Source organism: Trifolium pratense, linkage group LG1 (assembly GCF_020283565.1).
Source record: "Trifolium pratense cultivar HEN17-A07 linkage group LG1, ARS_RC_1.1, whole genome shotgun sequence".
Taxonomy (NCBI): domain Eukaryota; kingdom Viridiplantae; phylum Streptophyta; class Magnoliopsida; order Fabales; family Fabaceae; genus Trifolium; species Trifolium pratense.
Genome location: NC_060059.1, coordinates 15523547 through 15544017, shown reverse-complemented (window position 1 = coordinate 15544017; position 20471 = coordinate 15523547). Strand labels below are relative to the sequence as shown.

Sequence of the window (20471 nt, the reverse complement as noted above, 5' to 3'; positions counted from 1 at the left end):
AAGCAGTGAGGTTTTTGAAACCCATCCCGCCATCATTTTTATGCATGGAAAGTTTATCCCACGACATCCAATGGATACCTTTGTTACGAGCTCCTGAGTGACCCCACCAAAAAGAGTTCATCATTTTTTCAATTTCATCACATAGGGAAGAAGGAATAGTAAAAATACTCATAAAATAAGTTGGAATTGACTGAAGGACTGATTTGATAAGAACTTCACGCCCCGCTTTTGACAAACTTTTACTACTCCAGGAATTAATTTTCTTCCACACTCTATCCTTGATAAAGCTGAAGATAGCTTTTTTACTTCTTCCAATCATGGATGACAACCCCAAGTATTTACCGGTACCGAGGACAGCATGAACCCCAAGACAATTAGCAATAGAATCTCGGACTCCTCCTAACACATTCCGGCTGCAGAAAATTTCAGATTTTTGAAAATTGATAGCTTGACCAGAAGCTGCCTCATAAGTTTCTAAAATGTTTTTCATTGCCTCTGCTTCGTTACTACTAGCTCGGAAAAATAAGAAACAATCATCTGCAAATAAAAGATGAGAAATGATAGGCGCATTACGACAAATTTTGATGCCATGAATATCACCTCGAGCCTCTGCCTTTCTAATCAGAGCTGACAATCCTTCTGCACAAATAATGAAAAGATACGGGGAAAGCGGATCTCCTTGTCGAAGTCCTCTACTCGGTGTGATAGGCCCTGCTACATTATTATTCACAAGAACAGAATAATCAACTGATTCTACACACATCATAATCCACTTAATCCACTGAGTACAAAATCCCATCTTTTGCATAACTCCACATAAATAGTCCCACTCAATTCTGTCATATGCTTTACTGATATCAAGTTTAAGTGCCACCTCACCAATCTTACCTTTTGTCTTCGTCTTCATATAATGCACCACTTCTATGGCTACCATCGCATTATCTAAAATAGAACGGTCGGGAACAAAAGCAGACTGGTTATTAGAAATGCACTTGCTCAAAATAGACTTCAACCTGTTTGCCAAAACTTTTGCTACTAATTTATAGATGACATTACAAAGAGAGATAGGTCGCCAGTCTTTCATAGATTGTTGAGAATCTCCTTTAGGAATTAGAGCAATATTTGTCAGATTCAGTGTTGAAGGAAAAACACCTGTCGTGAGCCACATATAACATTCATTGAAAATATCTTGCCCACAAATGTGCCAAAAGTGCTGGTAAAACCCCGGATTAAAACCATCAGGTCCGGGACATTTGTCTGGATGCATAGAAAACATAGCTTCTCTGAACTCTTCTAAGGTAAAAGGCTCAGTCAATAAAGTATTATCTTCAGACAGAATAGATTCATCAATAATGTTAACAACAGGCTCAATGGTACTATGTTGTTTGGTAAAAATATCAACAAAATAATCTCGAGCAACCTCACACAAGTCTGAATTATTTGTGATCAGATTACCTGATGAATCCAGCAAAGAGTTAATACGATTGACTTTCCGCCTAGACGTTGCAGCCGCATGGAAGAACTTTGTATTCAAGTCACCATCACGTAACCAATGTGTCTTCGCACGCTGACGCCAATAAGCATCTTCTTGGACTAGTAATTGAGACATACGCTGCCTCAAAGAATTAAAATAATTCACATTTTCAGAATTCACCTTACTCCGTACCTGTTCAATTTTCTTCCGGCAAGTGTCAATGTCACGTCTGAGGCGCTGAAAATGATTCTTGTTCCAAATTGTAAGGTCCGACGCACACATATCCAGCTTCTTCAATACTTGATGATCACCATAAGAGAGCCAACGATTAGAGACAAAATCACTGAAGTCTGGATCAACAAGCCAAGCATTCTCAAACTTGAAACGGGAACGAATTCTACTAATGCGATTTTCAGGTTCACGAACTAACAAAATGGGATAATGATCAGAGGCTGGAGCAGGCAAGTTCTCTAGAATAGCAGTAGGGAATTTTTGAAACCAAGCGTCATTGGCGAGTGCTCTATCAAGCCTCTCCTCCACTGCTCGAAAGGTACCAAGGCTCTTGAACCAAGTGAAGGGATAACCTTCCATATGAATATCTACTAACCCTGAATCCAAAACAGCGGATCGAAAACCATTTATTAGCCAGGGAGCTCTGTCATTCCTGCCTTTCTTCTCCGACGGTAAAAGAATGTCATTAAAGTCACCAAGGATGCACCAAGGGAGATTGGAGCTCTGTGATAGTTGTCTCAAGAAATTCCAAGAATCCCTTCTTCTACCACTACCGGGAAAACCATAGAAGCCAGTGAACCTCCAATTACCATTCATGTTATCCTCCACTTCCACATCGACATGATTCGAAGAATAAGTAATGACAGAACAATGAAAAGAGGACCGCCACATAAGAGCTAATCCACCCCCTCTACCTTCACGATCAACAGAGATGCAAGAGTCAAAACCCAACATACAACGCAATTCCTCCATTCTACTAGATATGGATATAGTTTCGCTTAAGAATAAGACATCCGGTTTATACACACGGACGAGGTACTTAAGACCAGGAACTATACGCGGGTGACCTATTCCCCGACAGTTCCATCCAATGATACTCATTTGAACTTGAGAGCTTGTCTACTCATAGACACACCACAGTTACCAACCAGATATCTTGTTTCATGTTCAAGAGCCATAATATCCCCTTCAATTGCGACTATACTAAGCCAAACAGCTTATAAAATGAAATGGAAAACCATCAACCAATTATATTAGATTCAACTTTCAAGCAGAGGAAAATCAGCAAGTTCTCAACAAAAGAGGAGAAAATTCCACCAACTAGTAGTATCATTTTTTTGGGTGAGTGATGGTTTGTCTTCTTCAAAATTGAAATGAATTGGTCTTGCATAGTCATTTGAATTTTGGATGCATATAAAATTATATACTCCCTCCGTCCCAAAATATAAGGGAAAATTGGTCAAATAAAATTGATGAATTTGGTTAAGAATTTGGACTAAATACATCAATTTTAGTTGACCAATTTTCCCTTATATTTTGGGACGGAGGGAGTATTATTTATAAAAAAAAATTAAAATATTTTTTCTAAACCAGTAGGTTTGATCTAGTGTCATTTTGTACAATGGACACAAGATACCTAAATTGTCAATATTATGTTGGGAGTGCGGATCGAACTCTCAACATCCTTATCACTCCACTCACCAAGCTAACCTTATATGCCCAAATTGTCAGACTTACAGTATGGTTTTCACCTCTAAGCTATAATCAGTGTTCTTTCTACTAAAATTGTCTCCATCCAGAGCACATATACATAACAACACACACAAAAAACGGTTTGTTTGGCAGAATAAGGATGAAATAGTAGAGACATTGGATAAAAAAGTAAATCACCGAAGCATGACAGTAGTAATTCATTTTTTTATATTTTAAATTAATGTACTCGTTTCTTTAAAATTTGCCGTATTTCATACTCGTACCTGTACCTATACTTATGCAGCATTGCATACTTCCTTATTCTGCCAAACAAACCGTTTTTTTGTGTGTGTTGTTATGTATATGTGCTCTGGATGGAGACAATTTCAGTAGAAAGAGCACTGATTATAGCTTAGAGGTGAAAACCATACTGTAAGTCCGACAATTTGGGGATATAAGGTTAGCTTAGTGAGTGGGGTGATGAGTTAAAGAGTGGAGTGATAAGGAGGTTGAGAGTGCGATCCGCACTCCCAACATAATACTGACAATTTAGGTATCTTGTGTCCATTGTACAAAATGACGAGGAGATAGTTAATGATATTTACTATGGGATTCAAGTAGAGTATATACGATCATGAGATGAATGAATGCATCTAGTGTAACTTGTGACAGAAACAGTGTTGTCAAATATTGACCATGGCAGATATTGGTGACAGATTTTTGGAAAACCGATATGGCTATTTTGTAAACCATGAAAGTGCCACGGAGCCATATGTTGGATCTCTTCCATAGTCCACCATCGATAACATTGGATAGAAAGTATCAGGCCCCATTTGGCCATACTTATTTTCTACTTTTCTACTTCTCCTTAAAAGAAATAGAGAAGTAGAAAATTGTATATGACCCTATTTCTCCTTAGAATTAGAGAAATAAAGTGAAGAAGTAGAAAATAAGGAGAAGTTTGGTCAAACACAATTTTTTACCTCTTTACTACTTTTAAGGAGAAGAAAAAAAGTAAAAAAAAAAAAGTTGGGCCAAACAGACATTCAGGTTCAGATGCAAAATTTGCAATGTTATATTGGACTGAATATTCGCAATAAAATGTCAACAACAGCGTATGCTAAGTGTTGTAGAGATAGAACATTATGATGAATGATTGGTCACACGAGGCAATGTAGGATTAGAAATGAAAGCATTAACGAGTAAGTTGGGGTAGCATCCGTTGTGGAAAACATGGTAAAGTCTTGTCTTAGGTTGTTTGATCATGTACCGAGAAGGCATATAGAAGCTTCAGTTAGGAGAGTAGACAAGATAGAGGATAGTTCGATAATTTGAGGTAGAGGGAGATCACATTAGCCAAACCATTAAAAGAGGTTTGGATTTAAATGGTCTATTTTTGGATATGATTGTAATAAGATACTAGTGTCATTTGATCCACATAGCTGACCTTAATGAGAAGAAAGACTTCCTATTGCTATAGTCGTAATGTGCGTTTGTTTTGCTGGACATGTAATTTTCTTGTTCTTGATTCTGATAATATCTTCCGTAACTATGCCGCCGTCCTAAGGTTATTTGGCTATTTGATGTTAAAGGTTGCTACATCCTTTTTAGTCTGTTGAGCTAAATTTTATTATGAGGATCAAAGATCTCTTTCTTGTCCAATTTCAAGCCCAAAGGGATTTCGTGTCCAGGGATTTGCCGGAAAGAAAACCGTTTGAGGTGCTTTACACCAGTATCGTAAACTTTTGTGCTATTTGGCTCATGACACAATTTATGTTAGCTACATGGATTACTGATAACATAGAAATCATCTTCGTTGAATCTTGATATCATCTTGCATTTGGTTATATATATGGGTCTACTTGATACTTCATATTTAATGCTTAAAATTTTACCCTTTTTTATTTATTGGCAATAATGATTCGATACATTTTACATATTAACAGGGTTTGATATTATAAAGACTGAGTAGAAGCGTAAAGTTGGAGTTCAAGGGACCGAGGGAACAAGGAGAGAAGTTGTTTAAGGTATTTACATATTTTGATTGTACTGCCTGCAGAACTTTATAACTCACAAGTCACAGCTGTGTTCGTCAACAAATATTGTTGCACCCTTTAGAGATCTATAAAAATAACTGTCACAAATGATTTAGCACCCTTTAGAAATTCACCTCAAGAATTATAAAACTCACAAGTCACAGTTGTGTTTTCCAACAAATATTTTTCAGTGGTCACCTTACTCTGGACAATTTATTCATGCATAAATCTCATCAACAAGTTTAGTATTCGATACTTTTGTCTTTGTTATGCTAGGAGAATACATATCAATATATGCTTCTTTTTAAAAATATTTTGATCAAACCTTTTCGCCTTTGTTCCCCTTTTTTCCTTCCCATATGCCAACTCCAATGTGGAAAGACACACAAGGAACCCATAGGTGCTACTAAGTCATCCTGTAACATGTTATGGTGTTATCCGTATGACAAGGAGAAAATGGTAACACTGAAAGTAATCGTATCTTTCTCATCCATAATATGATATATATTTTTCATCACAAATAATTCAAAAAGGGCACTAAATTTTGGTTTCATTCACCTGTCATAAATTATGGTACAGTTCAATTGTCATCAGGTGAGTCACATTTTGGCATTAAGGGATAATTTTGTCTATGATTTTGATATTGTAAGCTTAGTCATCCTCTATCCGCTTGTTAGTCATGTTGCTAGATCTGTAGTTTATTGGTGACAATTGTAACAATTTATAGAAATGTATTTTCATGGCAGAATTATCTTTGAGTTGATTCTCACTAGCACATCATTCCTTTTTCTCCAGAAACAATATGGAAAATTATATGGAATTATTTTGCCATCAGGAATGCACACTAGCTTTAATAAAACTCATAGAATAAACAGCACCTTTGCAAATGCTTCTTCTATTCCTCTTTCCCTTCTGCTTATAATACTTCAATTAACTAAGGTTGTATATTGAAAACTGATGCTTTTAGGTACCCTACAAAATTTTCGTTCATTCGGACTGAAGTCTGAATTTTGATGGTGGATGCAGTTCTGTGCACTAGAAACAGTCAACTGTTGCTTCATAAGGTATATATCATATATATCTTAAGATTTTTAATGGAAATACAATGTCACTAATTTACTACGAAGAAAAGACACAAACATGGACACTGACACGTCGACACCGATAATAATTTGAGAAAATGACATAATTTAGTGTAATCATAAGTGTCAGTGTCGGTGTCTGACACCAACGCGCGTCCGACACCAGGACATGGCTAATCTGATGAGTGTCTGTGCTTCATAGCTAATTTACCTGTTTTGTTTTCCAGATTTCGTTCTTAGCTTTTGTTCCTTTGTTTCTGATCCTTGTTCACATCTTAGGTGACATTCTAGTATTGGAGAGCCAGAATCCATTATGAGTTTTTATTGTTGATTTGTATCTACGCACTGGCAACCCTTGGGACTCACAGATGGCTTTTAATGAAGAAGAGAATACTGAGGATTACCTATTTAAAATTGTTTTAATCGGTGATTCAGCTGTTGGGAAATCAAATTTACTTGCTAGATTTGCTAGGGATGAATTTTATCCTAATTCAAAGTCAACTATAGGAGTAAATAAAAATTCATAATTTTTTAATATAACATGGATTATTATTTATGCGTATAAAAAAACTATTTTTCCTTTTATTTCCCAACTCAAATTTTATGCTCTCTCTAGAAACTACTACGGTCTTTCGTTTGTACCATAACCTCATTTGTGTTGCCATTGTAGAAACCACAAACAAACTCAGAAACCGTTCCAATAAATCAATGAATTCTGAAAATGGCACCGATCAACCGCAACCTACTTCCGGTACACGCTCGGTAACTTCTCTCTCTTCTTCTTTCATCTTTAATTCCGCAAACTAACCACCGAGCTCATTACGCAGGTGAAAATCTCACAGAACTTGGTTGGTATTGTTCTGGACTGGACTAATGCTAGTCCACCTAGACCCTCTCAAGTCCACGTGGCTTGTCCAATCACCTCCATGTCAGCATGACACAACCTCTCAACCAAGATAGGGTAAAATTGCTATCCACACCCACTATCTAAGGGTAATATCTTGGCAGTCCCTCTTAATGGGCCTTGGCTAGTCCAGCCCACTAAGAGGACCTTTGGCCCAGAGCTGGGGGCTATAAATACTCTCCCTCTTGGGAGAGCAAGGTAGACACTATTCATTACTACAATCTCTATCTCTCTCTAACTTCTCTCTAAGTACCTCTTGCTCTCTTACTGACTTAAGCATCGGAGCACCTGCAGGTACAACCCCCCCCTCCGTGGACCATCTGCTCGGACCTGCTGCCCTATCATCTGCTCAACGGACTTCCAGCTGGCCTTCCACCTGTTCTGATCAACAGTTAAGATCAGTGGCGCCGACTGTGGGGATCTGAGTTCTCCCCTTCTTTATTGCCGACCAAGTAAACAAAGAACAAAACCAATCATTCACACTTCTGTCATGGCCAGTTCAACTCATTTTAACAATGACATCGAGGACGCTGCTCCTCCCGTTTCTCCCCGCCTGTCTCCTGCTCTCGTACCAGACCACCAGGCCCTCCCCGAGTCTGACCCAAGAGACGGGCAGGAAGTTTCCTGGACTTCGGAGGACGGCGACCTGGGCGTCCTGACGGAGAAGCAGGCTGGGAAGCGCCCCCAGTCCGAGCAGGGTAAGTCAGCAGAGACAGATTTGTCCGCTGCATCAGTTACCAACGCTGAGCTTGCTTCGCTCATAGCTGCTTTGAAGCAAACCACTGAGGCTCTCCAAGGCCAGAATCGCCGCTTGGACGAGCAGAACACCAGACTTGATCGCTTGGAGAGAAACCAACGATTTTCAAGGAACAATTCTCCCCCGAGGAGGACTCCTGTCTCTCAATCCCCTCCTCGTCAAGAGGTTGTCAAACAACGACGACCTGCACTTGAGCGGATTGAGCAGCCAAACAAGAAAAGAGACCACGTCTCCCCTCCCCGCGAGGGTGTATCTTCCCCTGTTTCAAAGAAAGGAAAAACGGTGGACCGAACACCACCCCGTCGTCATTCTCCTCAAGGACTTAGTTTGATGACCAAGCAAGCGCAACCTGTAAGCCGCAATCAATTCTCCAGAAGTCCAACTCCGGACCGTGAGGACTCACCTCCCCTAAACTCCCATGAGAGTGACGAGGAGGATCCTCGCTGCCCCCTATCTCATGATATTCTCCAGGCTCCTGTGCCAAAGGGATTCGAGCGGCCACCTGCTCTCCCTGTATACGATGGACTGACAGACCCAGACGAGCACATTGCTTCAGTTAACGCTACCCTTAACTTCTTAAGGGTTAGCGGAGCAATCAGGTGCAGGATTTTTCCAACTACTCTCAGAAAAGGAGGAATGGCTTGGTACCACAGCCTACCCCCTCGTTCCATAGTATCCTGGATGGACCTATCCGACCAGTTCCGTAGACACTTCACTGCTTCCCGCAAGCAGCCGAAGACCGAGGCAGTCCTGGACGCCATCTTCCAGGCAGAAAATGAACCTCTTCGCAGCTTTATAGAAAGGTTCAACAGGGAGGCCGTCCAGGTTGAGACAACAGATGATATGAAGAAATACTTGCTCCAGAGGGGCCTCAGACCAAACAGCGATTTCGCAAAAGCCGTGGGAATCGAAAAACCACGCACATTCAGTGACCTTCTCCTCAAGTCCCAGGCATACATCCAGTACGAAGAGCAGCAAGCTGCAGACGCTGCCCGTTACGGACGAGCAGGAAACAATCAACCTGCCCCTCGTTCTAACGCTGAGCAGTCCAGTAGAGGAGGAGGAAGACCAAGAAGTGAAAGACCAGGAAGAGGCGAAAGGCCTAGGGAAACCCGAGGACCCCCCAGCACTTTTAGCAATTACACTCCCCTTAACAGGACAAGGGATGAAATTTGGAAGGAAGTTAATTCAGCAGAGTTTAGCAAGGCAGGGATTAAATTCCCAAGACAACAACCTGCCAAGCCAGGCCAGGATAAGACCAGGTTCTGCAAGTACCATAAAGGTTATGGCCACTACACTGATGACTGTGTCCAGTTGAAGGATGCTATTGAGATTCTGATAAGGAACGGACAGATTAAGCAATACGTGAAGCGGGACCGTGCTCCCCGGACAGATGCTGTTGAAACCAGCAATTCAGAGGAAGCTGCACCAGAGAGCTCAGGGCACAAGCCAGTTGCCCTGGCTATCTCCCGACCAGAAGATTTCCTCATCCCAGACCATCTGGATGACACCTACATTGCCCCTACATTAAACAAATGGGACACTCTCGCCCAAGCAATGGTGATCTCCGGTGGTGGGTTCGACAAGCAGACTGTGGGATCAATCAAAAGGAAATTCGAAGAGCTATTAGATGGCTCCTCCAACAGAAGTGCAAGTATAGACAAACCAAAAGGGCAGTCAAAGCCCATATCTTTCTATATGGAAGAACTGCCCGGAGGAGCAGCTAATTCCCAGATACCCCTGCTCATTAGAGTAGACATGGCCAACATGGACGTCAGAAGGGTACTGGTCGACCAGGGCAGCTCTTGCGACATCATGTATTCTCAGCTTTTTAACACTCTGCAATTGGATGAAACATACCTTACTCCCTATTTCGGATCCGATCTCTCTGGGTTCAATGGGGCAACAACAAAACCTTGGGGCTACGTGGACCTGCTCGTCACCGTAGGCTCCGAAGAAACAGCAAAAACAATCAAAGTCAAGTTCTTGGTGGTGGATTGCCCATCTCTTTATCAATGCATATTGGGCCGGCCAGCCATTGCAGACCTAATGGCCGTCCCCTCCACTGCTCATCTCAAAATGAAGTACTACACTCATAAGGGGCAAGTGGCAACTTTGCACGGAGATATTGAAGCGGCCAGAAGAGTCTTCAATGCCTCCTCAAAAGGAAACGAGTACATCGGGCAGCTCCCCGAATCAAAAAAATCCAAGGCAGCAGCTTCTCTACCATTGCCAGAGATTAGCTCTATTGACCTGGACAGCAGGTTCTCCAAGCAAGAGAACAAGGACGAAAAGAAGCTCCGAAAGGACAAGAAAGAGGACGACGAGGCAAGTCAGGAACACCGTCGCCCAGTGCCGGATGGAGAGTTCGAGCTCATGCCCTTCGGTGAAGACCCGAGCAGGGCAATCAAGATTGGGACTGGGCTCCCCGAGCTGGCAAGGAAGCAACTGGAGGCCTGCCTGAAAGAAAACGCAGATCTGTTTGCATGGCACGCTTCTGAAATGCCTGGCCTGGACCCCAACGTCGCATGTCACCAGCTGACCATCGACCCCACTGTACTTCCTGTAGTTCAGCGAAGGCGTAGGCAGTCCCCCGAGAAATCGGAGGCTGCAGAAAAATGTGTAAAAGACCTCCTAGAGGCAAATTTTATCTCGGAGGCCAGGTATACAACCTGGCTGTCCAATGTTGTATTAGTGAAAAAATCTAATGGAAAATGGAGGATGTGTTGCGACTATACCGATCTTAACAGGGCTTGCCCTAAAGACTCTTATCCTTTACCTAGCATAGATAGACTAGTTGATAATTCTTCTGGCTTTAAATTATTGTCTTTCATGGATGCTTATTCAGGTTATAACCAAATTCCAATGGCCGTAGCAGATAGAACAAAAACAGCCTTCATGACTGAGTCGGGCAACTATTACTACAACGTAATGCCCTTCGGTCTCAAAAACGCAGGAGCTACGTATCAGAGGATGATGAACAAAGTCTTCCAAACACAAATAGGAGACATGCTTGAAGTCTACATGGACGACATGATCGTCAAGTCCCCCGAGGAACTAGACCATGTAGTGCACCTTCGAAAGGTGTTCGAGCAGGCCAGAAAATACAACATGAGGTTCAATCCAGAAAAGTGCACCTTCGGGGTCCGAGCAGGTAAATTCCTGGGGTTTTACCTAACCGAACGAGGAATCGAAGCCAATCCCGACAAGTGCAGAGCTTTCGCCGAGCTCCCCACTCCAAATGATAAGAAGTCCATACAAACCCTCAATGGAATGCTAACATCGCTTTCCAGGTTTGTATCCAAATCAGCACAGCACGCACTTCCCTTTTTCAAACTGCTAAAGAAAGAAGCAGTCTTCGAATGGACAGATGAATGCGAGCAAGCTCTCCAGCATCTAAAAAAGGCTTTGTCAGAGCCACCAGTCCTCTCACGACCAAGTGACGAGGAGATACTATACTTGTACCTTTCCGTCGCTTCAGAGGCGGTAAGTGCAGCCCTTATTCGTGAAACAAACGAAGGGCAGAAACCGGTATACTTTACTAGCAAAGCCTTACAAGGCCCTGAACTAAGATACCAACAAATTGAAAAGATAGCCCTTGCATTAGTTTATGCTGCAAGGAGACTCAGACACTATTTCTTGGCTCATACTATTGTGGTCCGAACAGACCAGCCAATCAAGTCCCTGCTTGGCCGACCAGATATGGCGGGCAGGATGCTCAAATGGTCCCTCGAACTCTCTGAATTCGACATTCGTTACGAGAGCAGAAAAGCTTTAAAAGCCCAAGTCCTAGCTGACTTCGTCGCAGAGATGACCAGCTCCTTTCCAACAGTGGACGGAGCAGATAAGTGGACAATCTTTGTGGATGGAGCATCTAGCGCTACAGGAGCAGGTGCGGGCATCATTCTTGAAAATGAGAATGGCTTGCTAATCGAGGTATCCTTAGCACTATCTTTCCCAACTTCGAACAATCAAGCAGAATACGAAGCATTCCTCGCCGGACTACGTTTGGCCGAGGACTTGGAAGCCAAGGAGGTAAAAATCTATACAGATTCACAGTTGGTAGCCTCACAGGTGCTAGGAGAATATCAAACCAAGAATGATAACCTCTCTGAATACCTGCTGCTAGTAAAGGAAAAAATCACTAAGTTCAACTCTGTTGAAATACTACATGTTCCCCGCGAACACAACAAAAGGGCAGATATCCTGTCCAAACTTGCAAGCACAAAAAGGAAAGGCGGAAACAAATCCGTCATCCAAGAGATACTCCCTCGTCCAAGCATAGAAAAACCAACCAAGGGCATGGACATAAACGTCATAGGCGACAAGAACTGCTGGATGACTCCAGTATACAATTTCCTCAAGCACGGAACTCTCCCGGACGACCAGAAACAAGCAGCTGTAATCAGACGAAGAGCCTGCTCTTATGTCATACTAGATGGAAAATTATACAGGAGAGGATTCTCCATTCCCCTCCTAAAATGTGCGGACGAGGACACAGCAGATTACATCCTACGCGAAGTTCACGAGGGCATCAATGCCCAGCACCTGGGAGGTAGATCACTTGCCAGGAAAGCTCTAAGAGCAGGGTACTATTGGCCAACCATGCAACAGGACGCCAAAGACCATGTGAAAAAATGCGACAAATGCCAAAGGCATGGGGACATGCACTTAGCTCCCCCTCGAGAGCTAAAATCTTTGTCTTCCCCCTGGCCCTTCGCCTGGTGGGGCATGGACCTACTTGGTCCTTTCACCAAAGGACTTTACCAAAACCGTTACTTAATAGTAGCGGTAGACTACTTCACAAAGTGGGTTGAAGCCGAACCCCTCTCCGACATAACGTCGTTCAGAGTCCTGCGCTTCTTCAAAAGAAACGTGCTAGCAAGATTCGGAATACCACAGGTGGTAGTCACAGACAACGGAACGCAATTTACAGACAAAGAGTTTCAAGCATTTCTCGTTGCCCTGGGCACCAAGCAGCACTTCACCTCAGTTGAGCACCCCCAAACTAATGGGCAGGCTGAGGCAGCCAACAGAGTAATCCTGAGAGGACTACGAAGAAGGCTCGACCAAAACAAAAAGAAATGGGTCGAAGAACTTGACAACGTACTTTGGGCCTATCGAACAACTCCACACTCCACAACTGGAGAAACCCCCTTCCGAATGGTATACGGAACGGAGGCAGTCATCCCCGTAGAGATTGGGGAACCATCTCGTCGGACTGAGCAACCTCTAGACGAGGAGCAGAATGACGAAGCACTTCGAGAGGAGCTGGACCTCGTCGAAGAAATTCGAACGGGAGCTTCATTAAAGGAAGCCACCTTGAAACAAAAAATAGCTGCCCGGCATGACACCAAAGTCATCAAAAGAGAATTTGAGGTGGGCAGCCTCGTCCTAAGACGCAACGCAGACTCCCAGGATGGCAAACTTGCCCCAAATTGGGAAGGACCATATCGCGTCATTAGCAAAACAGAAAATGGTGCATACTATCTCGAGGACCTTCGAGGAAAGAAACTTCCTCGACCTTGGAATGCTCAAAAATTGAAACAATATTACAGCTAAGTTATTGCCACGCCAAAAAAGGCTGCTCGCACTTCATAACACAACGAGTCGAGCACCTTAAACAACGGAGGGCACCATGGCACACGTGCTCATCTAAAACCATGGCAGGAGAACTAATTCACCTAAGGGAAATAGAACTTCTGCTAGACGAGGATAACTCTTGAAACGAGCTCTTCGCACCAGTGCCACGACCTAGCACCCAGCTCGCGATGGGAAGTTCAGGTTGCGAAAAAGGGTACACTAGCGTGCCTGTATTCGCGTAACTTAGAAACAACTCTAAGTGCTTATACAGTTCCCTAAACTGTTTAAGTCAAATCAGAGGAGACTACCCTCAATAGAACATGCTCAAAGTCAAGCAGGGGAAACCTCCCCAGCAAAATAACAACGAGCACAGCATTCATACATGCAAAAAGAATAACAATTGTACAAAACAGGCATAAATAAACAGGCAAAACTTAGCACACCAACCTGCTCGAATTCCAGACGAGCACCTTAATACTGGGGAGATAAGCTCCCCAGCTCAAAGTTTAAACAACTAATTTTCATTAAATTGAGAAAAGGGGACCAACCCCCTGGCTTGAATGTTCATTAAGTTGAAAAGGGGACTAGTTCCCCGGCCCTAATTATTATTAAATTAAAAATTGGGACCAAGCTCCCCGGTTGAAATTTTTAAACAAAATTTCAAGTAAAAATTTTCTAAGTTATTTGGACGGGGAGGCTCCCCGGTTGAAATTTTTAAACAAAATTTCAAGTAAAAATTTTCTAAGTTATTTGGACGGGGAGGCTCCCCGGTTGAAATTTTAAAACAACGAAATTTCTCCAAAATTTTCTAAGTTAAAAAGACGGGGAGGCTCCCCGGTTGAAATTTTAAACAACGAAATTTTGTAAAATTTTCTAAGTTAAAAAAGGAGGCAACATACATGCGAGCAGATATGGACGAGCAGTTATAAACAAGCATAGATAAATAAAACGGGCACCTGCCCGGAATTGTCATAAATATCAAACGGGGACAAAAGCCCACTTGTTCCAAAATTACAAACCATGGCTCAAAGGCCCCAAAAATCAAAGAGACAAAAATAAATTACATTAGAAAGGCCGGGGACATCTACTCCTCGCACCTATCTTCCTGCTCAGTCACATCATCCTGCTCGTCTTCATGACCCTCCTCGAACACCCCCTCAGCATCTTCCCCCTCTTCATCAGAGTCGGCCAGGCCAGCCGGGATAACAATTTGGCCATCCTTGACCTGCCCGTTCACATGCATTCCCCGGGTCACCAGCTCCACGTCAGGATTGAGGCACTTGATTTGCTGCACGGCATTCTCAAAGGCGTACTCAGTGCCCTCTACAAAATCATGAGACAGCTGAGCAATCACCTTGACCAAGTCTGCTCGGGTGGTCAACCCCTCGGCAGCCTTGTGCTCGTTCTCGCCCGGCGCCATGGCAGCATTAAGCCTTTCAATTTCAGCCCGAGCAGCATCCAAATCCTCTCCCCTTTTACGGTGCTCGTCCAGCTGGTCACCCCAATGTTTTTGCTTCTCCCGGAGATCTTCCACAACAATTTTGAGTTGGTTGATCCGACTTTTGGACCGCTCGTGCCGGGCCTCGGCAGTGTTCAGCTGCTCGACTAAAGACTCCCGCTCGTCACCGAGGACAAGGGAGCTCGAGACCATCCGCACCATAGCAGCCATGTCTCGAGCATGCTGCTCCCTACGGGCCTCTGGTTCCTGGTTAAGAATGGCAGCCCTTTCAGTTTCAAAGACCTCCGGGGGATACTTCTCAAAAAATCTGTCCACGGTAAAGCACCGAGGAACCGGAAACTTGCTGCATCCTCCCATGCCCGCATCCTGAACCGGGGGATCTTCTTCTCTTGTCCTCTTCGCTGGAGGAGGCCGGGGAGCTGAGGTAGGGGTGCCCGTACCAACACCCGAGGACCCAATAACCTGCACGGAAGGGGTCCCCGGCCTCACTTCCTGGGAAGCTCTAGCAACAACCTTCTTCTTTCCCCGAGCAGCCTTGCTCGCCCTTTCATCTTGCTTGGCCTTCAACATGCGCTCAGCAATGCTCTCCATTTCGTCTGCAAATAAACAACGAGCAGGTTAATAAAAACGAAGAATGCATACAAAAGCAAAAAATTTTTCTAAGTTAAAAATAGAAAAGAAGCAATACCCAAGCACAGCCTAACCTCCCCGGCATTCTTACACTTAAGGAGGGTTCTAGTATTTATAAAGCGGGGAGACACCTTCGCCTTCCCATGCTCGTCTCTTATTATGACTCCCCTACGAGTCGTCCAGATGCCCGGAGTAAAACCGGCCACAAACGCCTTTAAATCCTCAAAAGCAGCCATCTCCTCGGGAGACAAATCCGCGTCCCCGGAAGTATACTCCTTTGGTTCCTTTTGAAAATGGTCATACGACCAACTTAATGGGAACTTAGGGACTGCTCGGAGTATAGGTTGCCCGTTGTCATCCTTCCGAGCAACACCCTGCTCGTCCCTATCTTCTGCCCATTCTAACAAACTCTCCCGGGCAGATTCCGATTCCGGACGGACCACAAAGTACCTCCCTTTGAAGTCTTTGATGGAGTCCACGAACATCTTGAAAAGTTTAACATCCTCGTGATGCTTTAGAGAAACCCAATTCTGGCGAGGTTCTTGCCCGGCATCCCTCGTCGGCTTGCGTTGGATTTTAAATATTCTGAAGAAAAGGGGAAGAGTGGGACGAACATCCCTATACGAGCAGAGGTGCTCGAACCCCATGATGAACGACCAAGAATTTGGATGCAGCTGTGACGGAGCCACCTGCAACGCTTTAAGCACGCTGGCCGCAAAGGGGCTGAACGGCAACCTGAGCCCCATCTCCTTAAAAACAAACTCGTACATTGCGAAGTCAAGTCCACCAAAGGACGAGCACACCCGTTCATCCTCCCCGGGTATACGGGTCGACCAATTTTGGTGCCCGTCCCCCCTCTCCTGCTCGACAGTCAGGAACACTCTTGGGTCCCGAGAGTTGAGCGTCGAGGCTATTCCCCGGGGCTCAGGAGCAACCCAATCCAATGCAGGATCGGTTATACAGTCAACCAGAGCATGCTTCTCCACAACATGCGTCTCCACGACCTCCTCGGCTTCTGACATTTTTACAACCTGAAATGCAGCAAAAACAAAGTGAATTCGACGAACAAATCCACCCTTTCACTGCAATTCAAGTGAAAGGGCGCAGGATAGGACGAGGACGCTGCCCTCGACCAAAAGCCCTTTTCAAATGGCAAATCAAAAATAACCGAGGAGGGTGACTTAAATAGAGCCGGGGAGATAAGCTCCCCGGCCCGAGATTCAAACAATTAATTCCTAAGGGAAAGACGAGGAGATAACCTCCCCGGTACGAGATTCAAACAACGAATTTCATGGAGAAATTTTCTAAGTTAAAAAGGGAGGAAATATCCTCCCCGGCCACAAAATCAATTGACTAAAGTTTCAAACGGGGAGATAGACTCCCCGGTACTAGCAAACAAACTGTCTAAAAATTGAGACGAGGAGATAGGCTCCCCGTCACTAGTCATCTAACTTAAAGTTTCAAAGGGGACTAACTCCCCGGCTCTAAATTTAAATGGTGCCCGGCTCTAAATACATATAGTGCCCGGCACATTCATACATTCATACATTCTTCATGTAAAAAACGCCCAAAACTGGGCAAGAACAGCAAAAGATGGATCTAAAGCAGTAAAATTTAGAAAAATTACCTTGAATATGAGGGAAATCTGAAGAATGACGTGACTAGGACGTTTGAACTTCAGAGAAAACTTTCAGGAATCACAAGTGAAGAGAGAGAGTGAAAAGTGAGAATGAAATTCACTCTCCCATATTTATAGAACAAGCCAGGAAAATGAAGAGACACCTTGATCCAAGGGTCATTACACCCCCTCGTAAAAATCAAAGCAGTAAATGCACCCTTTCACATCCCCAACAAAAAGCTGCTCGAATCACACCCGAGCAAACCTTCAAGAAAAAGCTGCACTTCACAAGGAAGACCTCCTCGGTGCTAACTTCTTCATCAGAATAGCGAGCAACATATGCTCCTCAATGATACCTCCTCGTCTCAACAACGAGCAACTATTTGCCCGTGTATAAATATCGCCTCGTAGGAGATACGAGCAACATATGCTCCTCGTTGTTACCTCCTCGTCGTAACAACGAGCAACCACTTGGTCTTTCATAAATATCTCCTCGTAGGAGATACGAGCAACACACACCTCCTCGTAACCATGATTACGAGCAAGATACCAACCTCCTCGAAAAATCAATTCGAGCAAACACTTGCTACGAGCAAGGTCTAGATGAGCAACTTCCTCATCTACTCTGTTCAAGAGAGGTTGCAAGGAGATTTTCTTCTACATTTGGGCACACATCTAAAGTCATCACTCCTATGACTAGGAGCAACGACTTGGGGGGCTCCTGTTCTGGACTGGACTAATGCTAGTCCACCTAGACCCTCTCAAGTCCACGTGGCTTGTCCAATCACCTCCATGTCAGCATGACACAACCTCTCAACCAAGATAGGGTAAAATTGCTATCCACACCCACTATCTAAGGGTAATATCTTGGCAGTCCCTCTTAATGGGCCTTGGCTAGTCCAGCCCACTAAGAGGACCTTTGGCCCAGAGCTGGGGGCTATAAATACTCTCCCTCTTGGGAGAGCAAGGTAGACACTATTCATTACTACAATCTCTATCTCTCTCTAACTTCTCTCTAAGTACCTCTTGCTCTCTTACTGACTTAAGCATCGGAGCACCTGCAGGTACAACCCCCCCCTCCGTGGACCATCTGCTCGGACCTGCTGCCCTATCATCTGCTCAACGGACTTCCAGCTGGCCTTCCACCTGTTCTGATCAACAGTTAAGATCAGGTATGTTCTCGGAGAAGACTCATTCCATCCGGCGGAACAGCTATAGGAGAATAAGCTTCAGGGTTGCGAGCTCCAAACTTGGCCAAGAAATCTGCACAAGTGTTCCCCTCCCGAAGAGTATGCAACAACCTAACCCTTCAGTTTCTAGTGAGAAGATCTTTTATGTTATAGATAATCGCTGCATAGTGGTGCCACTCATTTACATGATTAGATAACAGCTTAATCACGATTTTGGAGTCAGAATAGCACCACAAATCCTTAATGTCCAGCTCCCACGCCAAAACTAAACCATGGTACACTGCCAATAATTCCGCATGAAGGATATTCGAAAAGCCTATATTTCCAGCAAAACCGTGTGTTGGAACAAAGAGCACATTATGTGTGAATTGAAAATAAAAATGTTTGAGTCCCAAATCGGGTACAAGAACATACTAGTATGTATTATATACTAGTGTGTATTTTGAGTATAAAAATAATAATAGGAATAGTAGTAGAAAAGGTCAAGCATGTGTTCCTATTATATAACATTAGTTATTTTTCTTTGCTATATAAGTGATAAGTCTCTTAAGAAATAAACCCTAGTGAGAGACGGCAGCATACATTAAAAACTTTAATTAACACTCTCACTCGTACATGCCATGTCCTTCTCTTTGCTTTGCAATCACATTCTTGTGACTAAGGTTCCGTGTGTATGGCTGAGGAAGTTGTTGGTTAACATGCAGAGGTTTATTCTCGGTAAGCTGTGTTTAAGTCTTCCTTAATGCATTGTGCGGTTGAAAAGAAATTGAATTAGCACTTATATTGTTCTCGGTTATAATGAAGTTTTCTAGAAACTATTTGTGTCTGTTAAATTTCCTATATATCATGGATAGTGCAATTCAATTAGAGTTCTCACTAGCGTATATTTTAGGTTCCTAGTGAAGCTAAATATATTTACCATACTCAAGTCACTAGTACAGAAAATACTTTTTATATCTGGCCAAAACCCCATTTTACATCTGACCCCAGTCAGAGGTAGACGTACAAGAAGTAGTAAGTTTACGCTTTTTACATCTGACATTCGCCAGATGTAAAATTACCCCCTTTTACCTCTGTTCTCGTGTTTCAGCTGACCAATTTTTTTTTTTAATTAAATTGAACCTTTTACATCTGACCAAGTCACCAGATGTGAAATAATAACTTTATTTAATTTTTTTTTCTTTCAAAATCCTGCGTTTTTTTTTTTATAGTTTAAATCTTATTTTGTAATTAAAAAAAACCAAAATAGCATTACAATTCAACATTCAACCAAAATACAATTACATTCAAGCAAAATACAAGTCATTACAATTCAAAACATCCTATATAACACCCCATATTGATTTATCTAGAATATCAATAGGAGCATACATAACTGAATCGGGAAACATTAAAATTACAGAATAACTTTTGTACGACATAGTACAATTACAAGATAATTTGCCGGGCAATACATAATCTTGACAAAATCTTGAATAAACTGTCATAATGTACAACCTATAATATATTATACATCAGAGCGAAATGGAATACATAACAACCAGGATCAAGCCTTGAGCCATCTTCTATAATAATTAACAGGTGATCAATGCTACGAAGTTTCCATAAACAGCGTAGTGGAATAATCATGGTGGATTGTCACGCAATTTCTTTTTGATAAAATCTTACCAAGTGCACTAGCATTATCAATTATATATTAACATGGAATTATGCAATATTTATCAAAACTTAGAATGAACCAGTTAGACAGATATTATAAATTAGAATTATACTGAACAAATTAGATAGATTATTAATTGGTTTCTCTATTTGGTTATGCGAGTTAGGAAGAGTCATAATAACTGTGTTCCTAATTGTTTAGAGATGAATATGTTTATTTTATGTGTTGTGCGATACTAATTATATTATTAGTATTCATTTGTTTTGAGAGTGATCATAATATCATAGTTCCTTCAAGTTAAGAATGGTCATAGTATCATAATCCCTTTGATTTAAGAATGGTACAAGTACCATAAGAGAGTGGTCTCAGTACCA

General features: G+C 42.8%; 1 protein-coding gene and 1 long non-coding RNA gene across 3 annotated transcripts; one reads left to right on the top strand and one right to left on the bottom strand.

Annotated features, from left to right (window-relative positions):
• The first annotated feature begins 4191 nt into the window (after positions 1 to 4191).
• Positions 4192 to 18739, top strand: LOC123921600. Of its 2 annotated transcripts, XR_006814133.1 has the most exons (5): positions 4192 to 5205; positions 6182 to 6278; positions 6967 to 7047; positions 7124 to 7148; positions 18420 to 18739. It is a non-coding gene; the product is annotated as an uncharacterized LOC123921600 (long non-coding RNA). The 2 variants fall into 2 exon arrangements; XR_006814132.1 differs by lacking the exons at positions 6967 to 7047; positions 7124 to 7148; positions 18420 to 18739 and adding an exon at positions 6576 to 6931 and having other exon boundaries at positions 5090 to 5205.
• LOC123921597 lies at positions 14625 to 17432 on the bottom strand. The gene is made up of 2 exons (XM_045974205.1): positions 17257 to 17432; positions 14625 to 15595 (listed from the first exon to the last, which is right to left on the bottom strand). The coding sequence occupies exon 2, from the start codon at positions 15588 to 15590 to the stop codon at positions 14625 to 14627; it is 966 nt and encodes a 321-aa protein (XP_045830161.1). The 5' UTR covers positions 15591 to 15595; positions 17257 to 17432.
• Positions 18740 to 20471: the final 1732 nt, after the last annotated feature.